Genomic DNA, 19,584 nt, shown 5'->3' on the forward strand with positions numbered 1-19,584 from the left:
TCATAGTAGAAAAATACTGAAACAATGTAATGTCCACCATCAGAAGAAGGATGGATGAACCATGATGTAGTCCTAAAATGAAATATAATGCAGCAGTTAAAATGACTGTAGCTATTAGAGTAGCTAGCATTGAACTAAAAGAGCTAGTGGAAGACTATATATCATGATATAATTCCTTAAAGTTTAAAAATCTACTGAAGGGTGTAATTTAATATTTATGAACATATCAATATTTTGAAACAAGTATAACCACATGCACAAAAATAGTAACTGAGTTTATTGTTGGGTTATCTCTGGAGAAAGAGGGAAGCAAATAGATCAGAAAGAGCACAAAAGGAACATCGGTTGTATCTATTTACCTTTTAAAATATCTCAAAAACATTCTAAACGAAAACAACATAATATTTAAGCTCTGATAAAGCTGGGTGATGAGTACACAGGTAGTCAATATTATTCTGTCATTTATTCTTGTTGGTATCTCTAAAATATCTCATGATTAAAAATTTTATATAGTAACTTTTTAAGAAGAGATTGTGGGAGTTGTTGTAAGCTGCTAGCTATGGTCTGAATGTATCTCCCCCAAACTAATACATTGCGATCCTACCCTAACAAAGCAATGGCATTTGGAGGTGGGGCCTTTGGGGTGATTAGATCATGAGGGCAGAGCTGTCATGAATGGGATTTGCGCCCTTATAAAAAAGGCCCCAAAGAGCTCTCTTGCCCTTTAGGCCATGGAAGGCACAGCAAGAAGACAACTGTCTTCAAACCAGGAAGAGGGCCCTTACCAGACATGAAACCTGCTGGAGCCTTGATCTTGGACTTCCCAGCCCCCAGGACTGTGAGAAATGCCTTTTGTCACTTAATAAGCCACTTAGTCAGGGGATCCCTGGGTGGCTCAGTGGTTTAGTGCCTGCCTTCGGCCCAGGGTGTAATCCTCGAGTCCCGGGATCGAGTCACATGTCGGACTCCAGGTGCATGGAGCCTGCTTCTCCCTCTGCCTGTGTCTCTGCCCCTCTCTCTCTCTCTCTCTATCATGAACAACAACAAAAAAAGCCACTCAGTCTGTGGTAGCCTGTTAGAGTAGACCAAACGGACTAAGTGCTCTTCTTGGCGTTCTGTGTCAGGTCGTTCCCAGCCCCCCCCCCTTTTTAAATTTTATTTAAATGCAATTAATTAACATATAATGTATTATTGGTTTCATAGGTAGAGGTCAGTGGTTCATCAGTCTTATATATCACCCAGGGCTCATTACATCACGTGCCCTGTTTAATGTCCATCACCCAGTTACTCCATCCTCCACCCCCTCCCCTCCAGCAACCCTCAGTTTGTTTCCTAAGATTAAGAGTCTCTTACGGTTTGTCTCCCTCTCTGATTTCATCTTGTTTTATTTTTTCCTCTCTTCCCCTATGATCCTCTGCTTTGTTTCTTAAATTCCACGTATAAGTGAAATCATATGATAATTGTCTTTCTCTGATTGACTAATTTCATTAAGCATAATATCCTACAGTTCCAAAAAGAATCCTATAGTTTCATCCACATCATTGCAAATGGCAAAATTTTGATGGCTGAATAATATTCCATTGTGCATATATATATATATATATATCCCATCTTCTCTATTCATCTGTTGAAGGGCATTTTGGCTCCTTCCACAATTTGGCTGTTGCTGCTATAAACATTGGGGTGCAGGTACCCCTTCAGATCACTACATTTGTATCTCTGGGGTAAATACCCAGTAGTGCAATTGCTGGGTTGTAATGCAGCCCTGTTTTTAACTCTTTGAAGAACTTCCATACTGGTTTTTTTTCTTTTTTTGGGGGGGGCGGAATCACTTTATTCTAATTAATTCACAAATGATAACATCACAAAAGGTGACTTAAAGAGGCACACAAACATCTGCCCAGCCCCAAATTCAAACCATTATGGACTTCTTTACTAAGAACACTCTTTTTCATTCCAATTCTGAAGAAGTCTGTATTTAATGATGAAAGAGAGGTTTAACTGGTGGTTTTACACTTTATATCTTCACCATTAATTATTATGCTAAATTAACTTGGTCATGAGAGATGATTTTCCATATCCTCAATTTGAGTTTCTTGATTAGGCTAATCCATTTGCAAATCTGCACTGAGCACGTCGCTGAAACCTTCACAAAGCTTAAGGTCACCCTGGTTCTGGGCACACCCCAGGAACTGTTTCATCTCAGAGTGGCATGGGCCAAACTGCTGCTGCTGGCATGCTGGCTGGGTTCCCCGAGGCTCCTGGTAAGTGATGTCAGGCCTTGAAGGCTCAGCATCACTTCTTCCACCGAAGCCCCGGGGATGGCAGGACCTATCATGTGCCTGACACCAGAGCCCACAGTCAAGTCGGCTGCAGTGGTTGCCATTTGGACCACCAGACCTGGCTGCTGGGGTGCAGTACCAGGTGGGCCAACAGCAGGTGGTGGAGCCCCTGTCTGCGGGTGAGCTGCTGGTGCTGGTCTAGGCGCAGCTCTCACCTGAGGTGCCTGGCTGGCCGCAGGGGCCGTGTGGGAGCTGCCGTGGGGTGGGCTCCCATGCAGCATGGATAATCGGAGCAGCACAGCATCTAAAAGTTTGTAATATTTTCCAGAGTGGCTGCACCGGTTCACATTCCCACCAACAGTGCAAGAGGGTTCCCTTTTCTCCACATCCTCTCCAACATTTGTGGTTTCCTGCTTTGTTAATTTTCCCAATTCTCATTGGTGTGAGGTGGTATCTCATTGTGGTTTTGATTTGTATTTCCCTGATGGCAAGTGATGCAGAGCATTTTCTCATGTGCGTGTTGGCCATGTCTATGTCTTCCTCTGTGAGATTTCTGTTCATGGCTTTTGCCCATTTCATGATTGGATTGTTTCTTTGGTGTTGAGTTTAACAAGTTCTTTATAGATCTTGGAAACTAGCCCTTTATCTGATAGGTCATTTGCAAGTATCTTCTCCCATTCTGCAGGTTGTCTTTGAGTTCTGTTGACTGTTTCCTTTGCTGTGCAGAAGCTTCTTATCTTGATGAAGTCCCAAGAGTTCATGTTTGCTTTTGTTTCCCTTGCCTTCATGGATGTGTCTAGCAAGAAGTTGCTATGGCTGAGGTCAAAGAGGTTGCTGCCTGTGTTCTCTAGGATTTTGATGGATTCTTGTCTCACATTTAGATCTTTCATCCATTTTGAGTCTATTGTTGTTTATGGTGTGAGGAAATGGTCCAGTTTTATTCTGCCACATGTGGCTGTCCAATTTTCCCAGCACCATTTATTGAAGAGACTGTCCTTTTTCTAGTGGATAGTCTTTTCTGCTTTGTTGAAGATGAGTGGGCCATAGAGTTGAGGGTCCAATTCTGGGTTCTCTGTTCTGTTCCATTGATCTATCTGTCTGTTTTCTGTGCCAGAATCATACTGTCTTGATGATTACGGCCAGCCCTCTTGGTTGTTGTTTAACTCGGCCTCTTGAACAAATCCTAGAATTTACTCCACCCTAGAGTGGCAGCTGCTTCTCTCTGGAAAAGGGCACCTGTTCTCCCCTGACCTCCATCCTTTGCTTTTGCCCTCAGACGTTTGTTGGTGGACTACTGCACCTTTAACTGCATTGCTCTAATGTGAAAAGCAAAGCACCGGTAGCTGCAGTGGTTGCCATTTGGGCCACAATACCTGGCTGCCGGCGTGCAGCAGCGGGTGAGCCTGCTGTTGGACTGTGAAATCCAACTTGCAACAACCCAAACCCCACAATTGTCCCAATTCCACCTCACTTTTGAAGCCCAAGCGGCAGAGACTCTAGAGTCTCCCTATAGGATTTTATTTTATATATTTTTTAAAGATTTTATTTATTTATTCGTGAGATACAGAGAGAGCAGCAGAGACATAAGCAGAGGGAGAAGCAGGCTCCCTGCAGTGAGGGTAAGCCTGATGTGGGACTTGATCCCTGGATCCCGGGATCATGACCTGAGCCCAAGGCAGATAGATGCTCAACCACTGAGCCACCCTATAGGAGGTGCCCCTCCCTATAGGATTTTAATTTCACTTCTCTCTTCGGATTCATTGTTTCTGGAACCTGCATAGCTATGTTTTTAGAGGACGAATTAGATCTCTGTGCCAGTCTCCCTCAAACACTGTCAGTACTTCCCTATTCCTGCTAAAATATGCCCAAATACCTAAAGTATGTCATTCAAGATCCAGCCCTGCCCAGAGGAAAGGTACACAAAGGCTGAGGCCAGTGCTGAATCCCAGTCATGACACTTTTTAGTCAAGTGGCTTTGGGTAAATCACTTGACTTTTCTAAGCTTGTTCCCTCTGCGGCACATTTTGATAAAAATTGCATCCCCTAGAGTTCCCTTGAGGATAAAAGAGGGGATGCGATGGGGCACTAAGTCCAATGCCTGATACCCAATAAATGGTAGCTTCTACTGCTCTCTACTACTCCCCCCAACACACAACGACCCACAATTCCCTCAACACAACCAGGGCTTTAGTTTTTAGCCTCCTGCATTTGATTTGTTATTCCAGATGCCTAGGATGCCCTTGCACCTTGTTATCTCCCCACCTCGGTGGTTCAAATCCTCATACTAGACGGCCAATAAGCTTAGCAGAGGAAGGACAAAACTACCCGGGTTCAGAAATCTAGTTCTCTCACTTCCTCCCTGTATGACTTTGCTGAAGTCACTCAATCTCCGTGTCTACATTTCCTCGTTTCCGAGACGGGGGCAGTCCCGGTGCAGGTATCCCCTGGCTTTCCAAAGTGCTTCTTAGGCCTCGTGGCCGTCACCAAATGCCGCGATTATCAGCACCTGTTTTTGCTGAGCGAAAGAAGAGAGGGAATGGGGCAAACCCGGGGATAATCTTGAGCATTTCTTTAGCAGAGGCCGTCGGAGAGGGAGCAGACGGGGCGCAGAGGGCCCCCGCCCGAGCTCCTGGCCCCGGCACGCTCTGGGCATCTCCGCCTCGACTCGCCAAAGCTTTGAACCAGACCCAGGAGCACCTGTGCTGCGTTTTGATTTGCTTTTGCATCTGCTGGCAAGATGCGTCCGAAACGCCAGAGAAGCGTAAGAGAGGTTTATGGGGGTGCGGGTGGGGGTGGGGGTGCGGGTGGGGGTGGGGGGAGGAGGGTCTGGCGCGCCCGCCTCCGCCGCTAGCAGTTGCCACTCTAGGGTGGAGTAAATTCTGGGATTGCTTCCTCTGTCCACGACGTTCCGGCCTCCGACGCCTTCGCAGGAGCTCCGGGGCCGTGGCGGCGTCTCGGACACCCGGGGCCGCGTCTGCCTCCCGGGGCGGCTGCACGGGCCCGCCGGGGCGTGTTCTGGCGGCGGAGCCCGACCGCGCCTGCCCCGGGGTGAGCGCGGGGCCCCGTGGCCGCCGGGTCCAGGCCGAGCAGCCGGGCGGGCCTGGAAGCCGCGGGGCCTGCGCGGACGCGGGCGATGCAGTCGCGGTGAGGAACTAGCGCGAGGGAGGGGCTGGACCCCAGGAAGTCGGCTTCGGGGGGGAGGGGGCGGGGGGAGCTCGGGCACCGCGGGGGGGAGGGGCGGGGGGAGGTGGGAGGGGCGGGGGCGGGGGCAGGTGGGCGGGGGCTCAGGTGGGCGAGGGCAGGGGCAGGGGGCGGGGATATGGGGCGGGGGCAGGGGCAGGGGCGAGGGGGGCAGGTGGGCGGGGACAGGGGTGCGGGGGCGGGGGGTGCTGGGGCAGGGCGGGTGGAGGAGGGAGGGGCGGGGGCGGGGGCAGGGCGGGTGGAGGAGGGGGGTGGGGGCGGGGGCAGGTGGGCGGGGACAGTGGTGCGGGGGCGGGGGCAGGGGGCAGGTGGGCGGGGACAGGGGTGCGGGGGGTGCGGGTGGAGGAGGGAGGGGCGGGGGCAGGGCGGGTGGAGGAGGGAGGGGCGGGGGCAGGTGGGCGGGGGCGGGGGCAGGGGGCGGGGATATGGGGCGGGGGCAGGGGCAGGGGCGGGGGGGCAGGTGGGCGGGGGTAGGGGTGCGGCCGTCGCCGAGCGCCCCGCGGACTGCAGCACCCCAGGTACGAGCTGCGGCCCCGCCGGGGTGGGGGGTGGGGGGTGGGTGATGGGGTGGGGGGGCCGCTCCCCTCCACTCCCGCGGGGCTGCAGGGCGGGGGCCCCCGGCGCGGGGCAGCGGAAGGGCGGCGCCCGGGAGGGTCGTAGCGGCGGGAGCGCCCGCGCCCTGGTCTTTGCCCTCGCGGCCGGCGCCGCGCTCTGGGTCGGAACCGCCCCGGGGTCCCGGGGTCCCGGGGTCCCGGGGTCCCGGGCGGGGCCGCTGCCGAGCTCCGAGCTCGGAGCCGGGGCCTGGGAACCGCACCCGCCCTCGTGCGCCTTTTCTCCCCTGCCCGGAGACCGTTCATTTCAGTTCACCTGTTTCATTTTTTGGAGGCGGAAGAAGGGAGTAAACGGAGCGACTTCACTCCTCCTTGCAAAGACTCGCCTTTCCTCCGATCGCAGCGCAGCCGGGGTCAGTGCCCCCTCCCCGGGCTTGGTCGCTCTGCCCCGACTTCAAGACCGCCCTTGGGGGATCCCCGGGTGGCGCAGCGGTTAGCACCTGCCTTCGGCCCAGGTGTGATCCTGGAGACCCGGGATCGAGTTCTGCATGGAGCCTGCTGCTCCCTCTGCCTGTGTCTCTGCCTCTCTCTCTATCATAAATAAATTAAAAAAAAAAAAAAAAAAAAGACTGCCCTTGAGGACGGACAGCCGCCTTCACACCTTGTTTTATCGACATCACAAAGATGTGACTCATTAAAACATCGTTCTCCAAAGATCTCACCCTGGGCCCTATGAAGGCAGAAAACCTCAGAGGGACAAGAAAGGGACTTTCAAGGTGACAAGAAACCCAGACACTTGTTCTCAGAGCCGTGGGGCTGGTGCAGAGCCATCTGCTAAGAAATAGGGAGGGAAGATGGAGTAAAGGAAATGATGTAGATGTTCAAACCCCTTCCTGAGAAGGATGTTCAAAGTTCTGTTGTTAGGTCCCTTGGCCTCCGCTGTGCAGGGATTTCTTTACCTCTTACAATTGAAGTCAGTAATAATTATTAATAATTTACAGAGTCTCCCAGATCATCCCATATTGAACATCAGCTGCGGCGGTGTGGGACAGGCACCTGCTAAGGCAGACGCAGGGGAGTTAATGTCACACCTGTGGAGTGTGACTGTCCAGACTCAGTAGGGGGACACTCATCTGCTGTGTGGCTGGTTGGAACATCGTTGCTACCGTCTCTGTGCCCAGCCTCTTTTTTTTATTTTTAATTTTTACTTATTTATGATAGTCTCACAGAGAGAGAGAGAGAGAGGCAGAGACACAGGCAGAGGGAGAAGCAGGCTCCATGCACCGGGAGCCCGACGTGGGATTCGATCCCAGGTCTCCAGGATCGCGCCCTGGGCCAAAGGCAGGCACTAAACCACTGCGCCACCCAGGGATCCCTGTGCCCAGCCTCTTTATGTGCAAAGTGGAGATGTTATCGATGACACCTAGCTCCCTAGCCTGTTGTGAGCTTACAGTAAATCATTCATTCAATAAGTATTTTTTTGCTGCCTTTTATGCCCCAATGAACGAACATGACAAAAACTCTTGTGGAATTAGCCTCCCAGTGCTTTTTATGTTACCTGGCACATAGTGAGAACTCAAAATGCCAGCTGATATTATTACACATAGGATTTCAATCTATGCCAGGAGCAGTCCCCTCGCTACCCTTTCTACTGATGCGGAAACCAAAGCTCAAAGAAATTGGGCTTTAAGAGGCAAAATCAGAAGTAGTGACACCTTTTATCCACTATGTATCTAGAGGGATATGGTGTTACACCTGGTAACCAGAAAGCCCACTGCCCTGGGCTACAGAGGACCTGAAAAAATCAGGCTAACCATCAACAGGGACAACTAGTGTAATTTCCTACTGAACTTTGTTCTGGGGCTATCATTGAATTTTTAGAATATTTTGTTCCCAGGATTGGTGGGAGCAACTTGCACTTCTAAATCAACCCTGGAGATATGCCAGCATGTTTGGATAATGTCTACATATGAAAAGCGCCTGGGTTCCCAGTAGGGCTCCACCAAAAAATTGCCCTTTTTACCGCTGTGGCCTACCAGGAGCTAGACTGCCTCCTCAAAGAGCAGGCAGGTCTGTTTGTAACAGGCGTAGGCTTGGAGCCTTGTAAAATGTAAATGAAGATAACACAATCAAACACACAGAATCGAATTGAAGCCAGCTAAAATTTGCTTGGGGATGGGGTCAGGGGAGACCATTTCTGTTTCTGTTGTTGTTCCCCACGATGGTATCTATCCTGGTTAAAAGAACTCAGGAATCAACATAGTTCTGTTGGATTTTTAAACGAGTCAAGAATTTGCTTTCCAGGAAACATGTATGTAAACCCCTTAAGCACACGGATTTTTTTCTCTTTTGCTTTGACCCCTTCCCATGTCCAGCACAGCCCCTTGTATATAGTAGGTGCTCAGTAAATGTTTGCTTAGTTTGATGTTAGAGACACATTGTCTTACTGAGGTGGTTTCTCTTTGAATGTTGACTTCTGTTTTCTGGAGAATCTAAAGATTAGGGCTATCCTGAGATTATTGTATTCTGAATCCCATATTTATTCTGTTTAGTAATCTTTTTCTTTTAATAGGTTAGTGTGATCTTAACTCAAGCAAAGGTGGGATATCATGGCTTCCATCTGGGTAAGTAAAACTCAAGCCTTCATAATACAGTAATTTAGTCAACTCAAAATACAGAAAGTCAAAACTTAAAAAAATTTTTTGAAAGTTGATAAAAGGTTGATTTGAAAATATAACGTTCCAAAAAAGCTAGGGGATGTCTAAAAATAATAAAATATAAACAGGTATTGTAGAGGTACATGTTTAAAATAATTTGTGATGACACGGAAGCAGAGGTTAATAACAGAGTAAATTCAGTAGGTGATTTGGGAGTTTATATGATAATATTTAATTTCATATTAGGAAAAGATGGCTTATTCGATAAATAATGTTAGGGAAATTTCTAGCCATTTGGGTAAAAATAAATCTGTATTCCTTCCCCCTTCATACACTAAAATGCATTCCAGATGGATAAAATACTGAAATGAAAGAGATGAAATATGGGTGAATGTTAAAAAGTATCGCGGAGTAGGAAAGACAGTTACAACCATGACACAACCAAAAGCCTAAAAGAAAAATATTGATCTACTTAACTGCATATAAACCGGTAATAAAAAGACAAAATACTATGATTCCATTATATGAGGCATCTAAAGAAGTCAAATTCTTAGAGACTAAGAATAGGGTTGTGTTTGCCAGAGACTGAAAGGGATTTGTTTGCTTAATGAGTAAAGAATTTCAGTTCTGCACAATGAAAAAGTTCCGGAGATCTGTTTCACAATAATGTGAATTTTCTCACCACTGCTGAACTTAGGCTCAAAAATGGTTAATGTGGTCAACTTCCTTTTATGCACATGTTTTTGTTGTTGTTCCCATAATTTAAAAAGCACCCCTGAGATTTCTGTACCTATTCTGTTCTCTTTTCCCCTCTTATACACAAAAGCACATCACACCTAAACACAAATAAGCAATCAAGTAAGTCCGTGCTTTTCACCAAAACTCTAGATCAGTTTGTTGTTCCCAGGGGATGGTGAGTTTATTGGAGTGATGTGGTCAAGAGAGAAGCCTTTGGCTGCTGTTGTAGTACATTGCGGGTGAAGATCAGGAAGAGCTGGTTTCCTAGGTCTGTGTATGCTAGATGTTGCAGCCCTCTCATTGCTTCAGAGGAGTCAACAATCTGTGTGGCATAACTATTTCCTCCGGAGATGTTGCATATATCTCTGGTCAGGCATGTTGTTCTCCTACTTAACCGCTGATGAGAAACCCTGATACCTTATCGCTTTGTGCTCTTTGGACCAAGGGCCCCTGTAGGTTGCCCTTCGGTCCATGGCAGGCACTCGGGAAACCTACAAATTAGGACGTCTAAGGAGCATGACAGGTGTAGGGGTTGCTGTGGCTGTTGCCTTGGAAGTGGCAGGCAGGTGCTTAGGAGCCCTGGGGGTGGCGGGGCCAGCCTCTTGTCCTGCGCACATCTGGGCGGTCCTCGGTCTCCAGGACTGGGTACCTGATGCCGCTGAGAGTGGCCCCGCGTTCCCGCTGGTGGCGGCCTGCACGTGGGAGGTGGCAGGTAGTTTCCACTGGCCGGGTCTCCACTTAGTGAGCACAGTTAGACCCTCGCCATCGGCCCTGGGCTCCACGCCCACCGTCTTGGGGCGAACCAGCCGTTGTTGTAGCGGTTGTTGAGTTTGGGTTGTGAGGCTTCGGCTTCCTGGCCCGGGGCTGTGTGTCCTGCTCCTCTGCATCCGGAGCTGGAGCGGCTCTGACCGCCTCCGTCGCGGGGCGCCCGTCCCACCAGCGCAGCTGCAGCGGACTTTTTGTTAAGGTGGCATAGCAATGTCTTCCCCATATGTGCCTCCCAGGGTACTGGCTTTCTCAAGCAAATGTTCCAGGCCCTTTGCTCCTTGGCCATTTCCTAACTTCCTTTTACCATTTGTTTGAATCCTCACTAAGTATTTTTATTATCCTACTAAAATTTTTCTTTTTTTAAAGATTTTATTTATTTATCCATGAGAGACACAGGCAGAGGGAGAAGCAGACTCTCCGCAGGGAGCCTGACTCAGGACTTGTTCCCAGCACCCTGGGATCACGACCTGAGCTGAAGGCGGACGCTCAACCGCTGAACCACCCACGTGCCCCCCTACTAAAATTTTTCCAAACTCATAATCACCGTAATCATTATGAACTGTTATAACATCTTAACTTGTTATATATTTCCCTTCCCCACTCCAAACTTTAATAAATCAGGAGAGGGAATGGAGAGCCACTCTGGAACCAAGGGATAAAAGACATTTTACAAAAATGTAACTTTACACAAATGTGATGCCTACAAACTTTGTCTTAAAAGAGTTCATCAAAAGGGTAGTTAAACACTTAAAGCAGCAGGTACCTGCTGCATTGGGCTCTCCTGGAAGAAGGAAGACAGTCCAGCCACAATCTCAGGTCTTCTTTTCTTGACTCTCTAATTGGTTAAAAGGCAGGCTCTTGGATATGACCTGGAGCAAGTAACCTAGTCTCTCGCTGTCTCTGTTATTTCACCTGTAAGTGGGTATAACAATAGTACCAACATCATTTAGTGCTTGTAACAATTAACCCAGATCGTGTAAAATGCATTAACAGTGCCTGGCACATAGTGAGCACTCAGAGAATGCTGAGTTTTAATCGTTATGATTTCCATATGTTATTTAAAGGCATATCCCATACTAATTAACATCCCTGCAACTGTTTTAGTAAAGGAGCTTCTGCCTAACTCCTGGGCCCGATTTTATTATAGATCAACATCTTCCTCCCCATTGGAGGCTGTCTCTGAGCCATCTGAAAACAGATGGATTTTCCCCAAATAGATTCTTTCTGACCATTCCTATTTGCAGTATCTTTTAGAGCAGTTTTAGGTTCCCTTTACCCTTTAGCAAGGGTACAGAGATTTCCTATAAACTCCATGCTTAGACACACGCATAGGGTTCCCCATTATCAGCATCCCCCTCCAGAGGGGTACATTTCTTGCAACTGATGAACCTACACTAACTCATCATAGTCTCCAGGGCCCACACTTTACACTACAGTTCACTCTTGCTGTGGTACATTCTATGGGTTTGGATACTTATATATAAAGACCGAATACTCTGTTCCCGCTTCAGGCGGGTATGCTGCAGTACAATTCAGACACTAACCATGTGGAGTTAAACTCCACAGGTTTAAGAGTTTGGCCCTTACTTCAGACATCAGCTGCAAATCTCAGAGCCACTTGCTCTTCTGACCCATACATTTGAGGATTTTCATGACCCTCTCATCTTCAGTAATTGTCTAGAACAAATCCGAATTCATTGAAAGTGCAGTATTTACGATTACTTTTTTCTTTTTTTTTTTAAATAAAGTCTACCTACACATAGAACAAGGTCTGGAAAGGCCCTGTCCCTCTGGAGTCAGGATGGATCACATCACCCTCCCTGCACATCATGTGTCCACCAGCCAGGGATCCCTCCAAACCTCAATCCAGAGTTTTTACTGGGATTTCATTACATCGGTGTGATTGATTAAATCACTGGCCACAGGACTGAACTTAATCTCCAGTCTCCTTCATCTCCCAAACTACCAAACATCTCCATCCTACACCTACCTAGAAGTCTGCCATGAGTCCCTTGTTAGCATAATAAAGACACTCCTAGGGATCCCTGGGTGGCGCAGCGGTTAGGTGCCTGCCTTTGGCCCAGGGCTTGATCCTGGAGACCCGGAATCGAATCCCACGTCGGGCTCCCGGTGCATGGAGCCTGCTTCTCCCTCTGCCTGTGTCTCTGCCTCTCTCTCTCTCTCTGTGTGACTATCATAAATAAATAAAAATTAAAAAAATAAAATCTTTAAAAAATAAAGACACCCCTATCAGGAAATACCGATAGTTTAGAGGCTCTGTTCCAGGAAGCCAGGGCAAAGACTAGAAATATTCTTTATTGTACCATACATGTATAACTCACACTGAAGCTGCACAGAATTTTAAAATATCATAGTCCTTTTTTTTTTTTTTTTTTTTTTTTTTACTAAGATTATATTAACACTCAGGCACTGGTTACCTTGTGCTGATCAGAACCTCTGCTTGGAACTTACTATCTTTAATAATAAGTAACATTGGGTAAATGTTTTGTAATAAATACAGATTAGCAGATAGAATCACTCAAAACTTGGGGTCTATGAAGAAGAAATACTTAAAGGGATTCTTTGTTTTTTTTAAGATTTTATTTATTTATTTATGAGAGACAGAGAGAGAGACAGAGGCACAGGGAGAAGCAGAGGGAGAAGCAGGCCCCATGCAGGGAGCCCAATGTGGGACTCAATCCCTGGTCTCCAGGATTCCATGCTGGGCTGAGGCAATGCTAAAATCCTAAGCCACCCAGGCTGCCCTAAAGGGATGCTGATAGTGGAAAAGTTGGGGAAGACTTAGTTAGGGTGGAAACTTCCTAATAGGAAAGACTAATCCCTGAAAATGTGCTCTTGAGAAAGAGAGCACAACTTTCCTTCCCCACCTGATCTTTCCTTTCTTTCCTGGGAACAAGATTGGTGCACTTTGACCCACGAGGACACAATGGTCCCATTTCTGCTGTGTAATGTGAAATAATGACATCAGCAGAACTCCCAGGAAAGGCGAAATGTGCTAATGTGAGAGAGAATTTGGGAAGGTCATGCCTTTCCATTTCTCTTCTATGGATGGCATCAGTCCTGGGCATATGATGCTACTGGTCTTGGGTACAAGAAGTTGGTTAGAATCCTGTCAAGTTCAAATGTCTTGTTTTGATGGAAACATCCCATCACACATTTCTTTCCTGATGTGTTTGCTTTTCCTAATCATGCAAATCTAAAACATGTGTGGGAAGGACACCTGTGTTACATGCATGTGGTTGTGTTGACCTTCTCCTCTGGTGTCCCTGCCTACCACATCTCAGGGCTGGAACATTTGGCTCTATAACTATTTTTATTGAGCTAGACTTTTCACATCCCAAGGAGAATGGGCATCAGGCCTCATTAGGTGCTCTTCAACATGATTGCACCTTCCAGTCGGGTATGTGTTTTAAACCATGTTCCCCAAAGCTTATTTAGATAAATATTGGTAGCTGCAAAAATGACCCTCTGCAGGAAGTTAATGAAAAACAGGTAAAATCCGGATTTCAAATCAAAACAGTAGAGCTTTGTTTCATGACAGAGTCTAGAAAAAAACTGTCCAATCTGATCCAGAAGAGAGAGGCTTCCTAGGACTGAATGGACTAAGTGTTAAAGAGCTATCCTTTGCCACTCCCTGGCCCCAACTCACTCATGAAAGTATAGGGCCCCTCTTTCACATTTAATCATAATAAAAAGTATAACTTGCCAAATCTAATGAGTAGCTATTGAAAAAGCCTGGTAAATCAGAGGCAAAGAGGAAAAAGTTTTAGATTGAGAGCAAGGAATGTGAAGGGGAGGAGGTATAATTTGATTCTCTTGAATGCCTATATTTTGGTGGATGCAGAGCAGTTGGAAAATGCAAGTATTTTAGCACTGAGCAGTACGATTAATACAGACATAGAGGTTTCACACAAAATATAAGAGAGTAGTTAAAAGGACAGAAAATTTTCAAGTCTGCCCCTGCCTGCATCATCAGATCTTTGCTCCTTTCATTTTTAACCATTCGTGTTTGATTAAATACTTCACCTAGGTTCTGGAGCCCTGTCTAAATAGAAGTAGTGACAGCCCCATCTGAACAGCATTTACAAAAGAAGAATGCATTAATCAGGTTTTTGAAGTGTGTCATGGAGCTCTGAAAAGTCTGGAAGTGGCATTTGAGAATTATCAAAGGAAGCAAGACTCAGAATAAGAAAGCATTTTTTTTTTATTCGTGAGAGACACAGAGAAGAAGGAAGAGAGAGAGGCAGAGACACAGGGAGAGGGAGAAGCAGGCTCCATGCAGGGAGCTCAATGTGGGACTCGATCCCGGGTCTCCAGGATCACACCCCAGGCCAAAGGCAGCGCTAAACCGCCATGCCACTGGGGCTGCCCAAGGAAGCATTTTTTATTCACTTACTCATTCAACAAATATTTATTAAGATCTACTGTGTGCCAAACACTGTTTTAGGCTCTGGAAATACAGAGAAAGAGAAATTTTATTTTCTTATTATTTTTAAAAAAAGATATAATTTATTTATTTATTCATGAGATACAGAGAGAGAGAAAGAGAGAGAGAGGCAGAGACACAGGCAGAGGGAGAAGCAGGCTCTCCGTAGGAAGCCTGATGCGGGACTCTATCCTGGGACTCTGGGATCACGCCCTGGGCTGAAGGCAGGTGCTCAACTGTTGAACCACCCAGAGGGTAGAGGGAGGAGCAGGGGTGGGGGAAAGGAAGAGGGAAGGAATCCCAAGCAGACTTCTCGCTGAGAAGGAAGCCTGATGCGGGGCTCATCTTGGGACCCTGAGCTAAAACCAATAGTCAGACACTCAACTGACCGAGGCGCCCAGGCACTGCAAATAACAACAATTATTAATGTCAAGAGCTCCTGTTAGTCCCCTCCCCCTTTAATTTAGACATTCCTTGCTTTAATTTATTTTCCAACTGGTTTCAGGATCATTGTCCCTTTGGGGGCATCTGAAGGTCATGTTTGAGAAAAGGAAAGCAACCAAGTGGTTAAGGGATGCAGATGGACATCCGATCAAACGTAATTTTTTTTTGGAAAAATAAAACTTTGCTAAGTATTTGTGTCCTACACTAGCATGACACTTTGTTAGGGTGTTAGGGTTAGTGCAAAAAGAGGAGGTCAAGCTTTGATTAGTAATTTAAGTGTTAAAGAAGGAAGCCTGCAATGAAGCAGGCCATGCAAATAGTTTTGTCTGTAAAAATGCCAGCATTCCTGAAACAATGAGCTCATCATCAAATTCTTCTTCCACCTCCCATAAAAGAATCTATGACTTATTTACTCATTTTGCTTTGGTTTTCTGGGCAGCTGAGAATGGAATAGAGCAGCAGTTCTCAAACTTGAGCATGCATTAGAATCCTCTGGAGGGCTTGTTAAAACACAGATCCTGAGTCTTGGCCCCAGAGCTGTCGTTTCATTAAGACTTGGATGGGACCCGAGAATTCGCATGTCTGACAAGTTCCCAGGTAATGCTGACATGGCTGACCCAGTATCTATATACTTCAAGAACCACTAGTGTGGAATCCTGTGAAGCATTGTGATATGATAGAGAGCACAGGGCGTTTTAGACACAAGCAGGTGGGTTCGCATTCTCAGGCCATCCCTAGTAGCAGAGCCATATTAAGCAAATAATTTCTCTGAAATCGAGTTTTTTCCATTTTAAATGAGAATAATAAAATCTACTTTGTTAAGGTCATGGTAAGACTGAAATAGGTTGTCTATAAAGCCCTTTGTTCAGAGCCTGGCATGTGCTAGTTTAAAAGATTCTATTCATGGGCAGCCCCCGGGTGGCTCAGCAGTTTAGCACCTGCCTTTAGCCCAAGGTGTGATCCTGGAGACCCGGGATCGAGTCCCACGTCGGGCTCCCTGCATGGAGCCTGCTTCTCCCTCTGCCTGTGTCTCTGCCTCTCTCTTTCTCTGTGTGTCTTTCATGAATTAATAAATAAAATCTTTAAAAATAAATAAATAAAATATTCTATTCATTTCTTTACTATAAGATTTTCTTTCATAGTTCATGTAAATATTTTTGAATATTCTGGGTAACCAAGTCTATCAAACGAATAATCCTGTTTATTTAAATAACTGAAACAGTCTTAAAATTTTCATTAAGATTCTGCTTCAGAATTTCCAAGCCATTTTTCAAACTGGGGTGTGTGTACGTGTGTGTATGTGTGGCTTTTTTCTTTTAATTAAACAAACAGTTCCTGCCCATTTAATTCTTACTAGGTGGCAAATTACATAACACACTGGGAATTTCAACCTTCTCTAATTTTGCGCATTGGAATTTAGCATATTTTGATGTGTAGGTAGTAGAGGGCAGTGAAGGTCATGGCTAGAATGGAAATCTTTTTCATGAGCCGTCGGAATCTGACTGCAATTTTGTCTTCTTGGATTTAGCAGCAACCATGTAAATGCCTGGGTAGCACAAAATCACCAAGGAACTTCTTAAACATATAGAGACCACCTTAACACCTTATTTCTGAAGAACGTGTTCAATATGTCTAATGCGGGATTTGATTCACATGCATTTTAAAGAATTCCCCTGGGTACAGACACTACAATTCAAGGAAGACTAGGAGTGGGCTGGAATGGTCATGATTGCATTCAAATACAGATTTTACTGCCTACCTAGCTTATGTGGGCTTGAGCAAATTCTCCAATCTTCCTGAACCTTGGTGTTTTACATGTGAAATGGGTTGCTCTTACTCATCGGGGCTGTTGTGCAGATTACACTAACCCATATGAAGTGTCTTGCGTGGTTCTAGGCATGAAGCACTTAAATGCTCTAATATTGTGGTGGTTCTTTTAAAACGCCAGACACATAAGATGGACAAATAAATCAACACAAAAGTTCCGAGATGGATGGAAATGAAAGGAAGCCAATTGACTCTGTGAATCCGTAAAATATTTGTTAAGCCTCAGAGAAAGGATTCTCTGAAGATTATGTGGAAGTGACTGATTTCTTACAGGTGCCTTTAGATCAGACACATTTACAACTAGTTTCTGAACTGTTATAATCATTCTTATAGAATTCAAGCTCTCTATTTTGGTTGTATTGGAGCAAATTGTTCAACTTAATCTATTGAATCAGCAGATTATCATTTTTTACTGTGCCAGAACATTTGTTTTCCATTCACTTTAATGTGACAAGATAATGTCCTGTCATGAAAATATTAAACACTTCAAGAGAGCCTAAATGAAGCCATATAAGCACAAGACAGCAGAGCCAATATTGTTCAGTAGCAGGGTAGGAAAATCAGTTTAGAAAGAAAACAATATTACTGTAGAAACATGTTCTTATTCCAAGAGTAGGAAATGCCGTATAAATTCATGTTCACTTGTATTTGTCTCAGCACCTTTGTGGTTGTTCTATAGTTTCCTAACCAGTTTTGAGATATTTTATTCTTCATAAGATGGTCTTTCCCAGCTTACTGACATGTTACTAATTTGTGTGTTTAAAATTAGTATCATGGCACTTTTCATTTCCATACTGTTCCTGAAGATCTATGTCAATGGAGCTTTCAAAAGGGAATTTATCAGCTGCAGCTGCACACCTGTTAAACAAAGCTCAAGAACAGGCAGTCCTAATGGGGTTTTCATTGTGGATCCTTTGGTGTAGGGTTCCCTAAGGACAATGGTCAGCATTAACTAAAACATCCTAAAAAAAAAAAAAAAAAAAAACCATCCTGAGGTCTGTAAACCGCAGTTGCTTCTGTGTGAAGTGCAGTGAAGAGCTTTGAGTTATCACTTGAAAACAATGATACAGGAAATTCTCGCTTTCTAATTGCTTTCATGTAGATGCCTCTTTAAAACAAATATTCTTCAGAGTCACTGGGATTAACACAATTTATTGCTTTAGAGAATAAATGTTTTGTATTTCTAATTTGTTACACAAGAGGGGGGAAGGAGAGGCCTCTTTGTATATGTGGCAAATGTCATATTGCCTGCATGTCTGGGAACAGGAGAGTCTCTTGAACCTTGACTCCTTAAGGGAAAGAAAATGTCACAAATTATGGGTTGTGCTTCTAGCATGCATGTGCAAATGCCAACCAAGAGGTCATTTCGAACTAGTGGCACTTTCAAATATTTCCTTCCAGGGTGGACACCGAGGGACAATGCACGATTACCCGGGCTTCAGCCCATCAGTGGATGCTGAAGCCATTCGCAAAGCAATCAGAGGAATTGGTGAGTACTGCTTCGCAATTCCTCTCTTCATGTTGAAGCAAATCAGGAAAATTAGAATTTAAAAGCGCATTGGTTCAGTTTGCCCAAGTTGGCTTACTTGACTAGAGAAATTATAAGGGACTTTTAAAAACTGTGAAGTAGTGGGGTGCCTGGGTGGCTCATTGGATTAAGCATCTGAGTCTTGATTTCAGCTCAGGTCATGAGCTTGGGGTCTTGAGATCAAGCCCTGTGTCAGGCTCCACACTGGATGTGGAACCTGCTTAAGATTCTCTCTTCCTCACCCTCTGCCCCTCCTTGACCCCCTCTAAAAAATAAATAAATAAAAATTGTGAAATAAGGAGGAAAAATGCATAAGGCACCGAGTTTTATTAAATCTTAATATTTCCCACGTTTTACTTCCTATGAAATAGTATATCACCATCACTGGTACCAACAGGAGTGATCATCATAATACATTATTATAGATAACATTCCTGCTGATTCTTCCTGGACCTCTTTCCCACCCCATTTCCTAGGGATAAAACACCATCCTAAAGTAGAGTTTATTCCCATGAAACTTTTAGTTCCTTTTTTTTTTTTTTTAAACTTTTAGTTCCTTAACTACATGTGTACGTACATATTGTTTTGCACGGTCTCTAACAGTATAAACTGGAATGATACTGTGTGTTGTAAGGACGTTCTTCTGCAACTTCTTTTTATCCCTTAACATTTTGTTTTTGAAATTTTTCCATGTTGCTCTGTTTAGCTATATTTCATTAACTTTACTTTCATAGTAGTCTATTGAGTTATTATAAGATGGGATATTGATGGAACATGTAAATTGCCTACAATTTTTTCTATTATATAAAAATGCTGCATTGAACATTTCTGCTTATGTCTTGTTGTTTGCTAGCATTTCTTTAGAATATAACAAATGGAATTTCTAGGTTGAAGGTGTCCACCTTCAAATTAACTAGAAATTTTGCCAAACTGCTGTCTGAAATGACTATGGAAGTGAGCATTCCTCCCGACAGTACATGAGACTTACCCTTGCTCCCTATTCTCACCAGTACTTGCTAAGGTCACACTATTCTGATTCCCAGTTGAGTAGGTCTACAGTTGTATCTCATCCTGTAGGTGTGTTTGCTTCCTCTCTCCTCCTTATCCACCGTGACTGATACGGCAGTCTCCTCCTTTCTTG

The 19,584-nt window shown here is 45.3% G+C and overlaps 1 protein-coding gene and 1 pseudogene across 3 annotated transcripts in view; one reads left to right on the forward strand and one right to left on the reverse strand.

Annotated features, from left to right (window-relative positions):
• Nucleotides 1-276: 276 nt before the first annotated feature.
• Nucleotides 277-4,888, reverse strand: LOC125754183 (coiled-coil-helix-coiled-coil-helix domain-containing protein 2-like; annotated as a pseudogene).
• Nucleotides 4,643-19,584, forward strand: part of ANXA3 (annexin A3) — a 43,492-nt gene continuing 28,550 nt past the window's right edge. Inside the window, exons 1-4 of one of the 3 annotated variants that reach the window (XM_035709607.2) lie at nt 4,643-4,719; nt 4,858-5,043; nt 8,607-8,658; nt 18,317-18,404. In XM_035709607.2, the coding sequence (XP_035565500.1) occupies nt 8,644-8,658; nt 18,317-18,404 (103 nt within the window). In that variant the 5' untranslated portion in view covers nt 4,643-4,719; nt 4,858-5,043; nt 8,607-8,643. Of the gene's footprint in view, nt 4,720-4,857; nt 5,044-5,207; nt 5,331-5,911; nt 6,002-6,368; nt 6,448-8,606; nt 8,659-18,316; nt 18,405-19,584 lie in introns of those variants that run through there. The other 2 variants (XM_025426979.3, XM_025426961.3) reach the window with 2 other exon arrangements.

Source organism: Canis lupus, chromosome 32, assembly GCF_003254725.2.
Source record: "Canis lupus dingo isolate Sandy chromosome 32, ASM325472v2, whole genome shotgun sequence".
Classification (NCBI taxonomy): domain Eukaryota; kingdom Metazoa; phylum Chordata; class Mammalia; order Carnivora; family Canidae; genus Canis; species Canis lupus.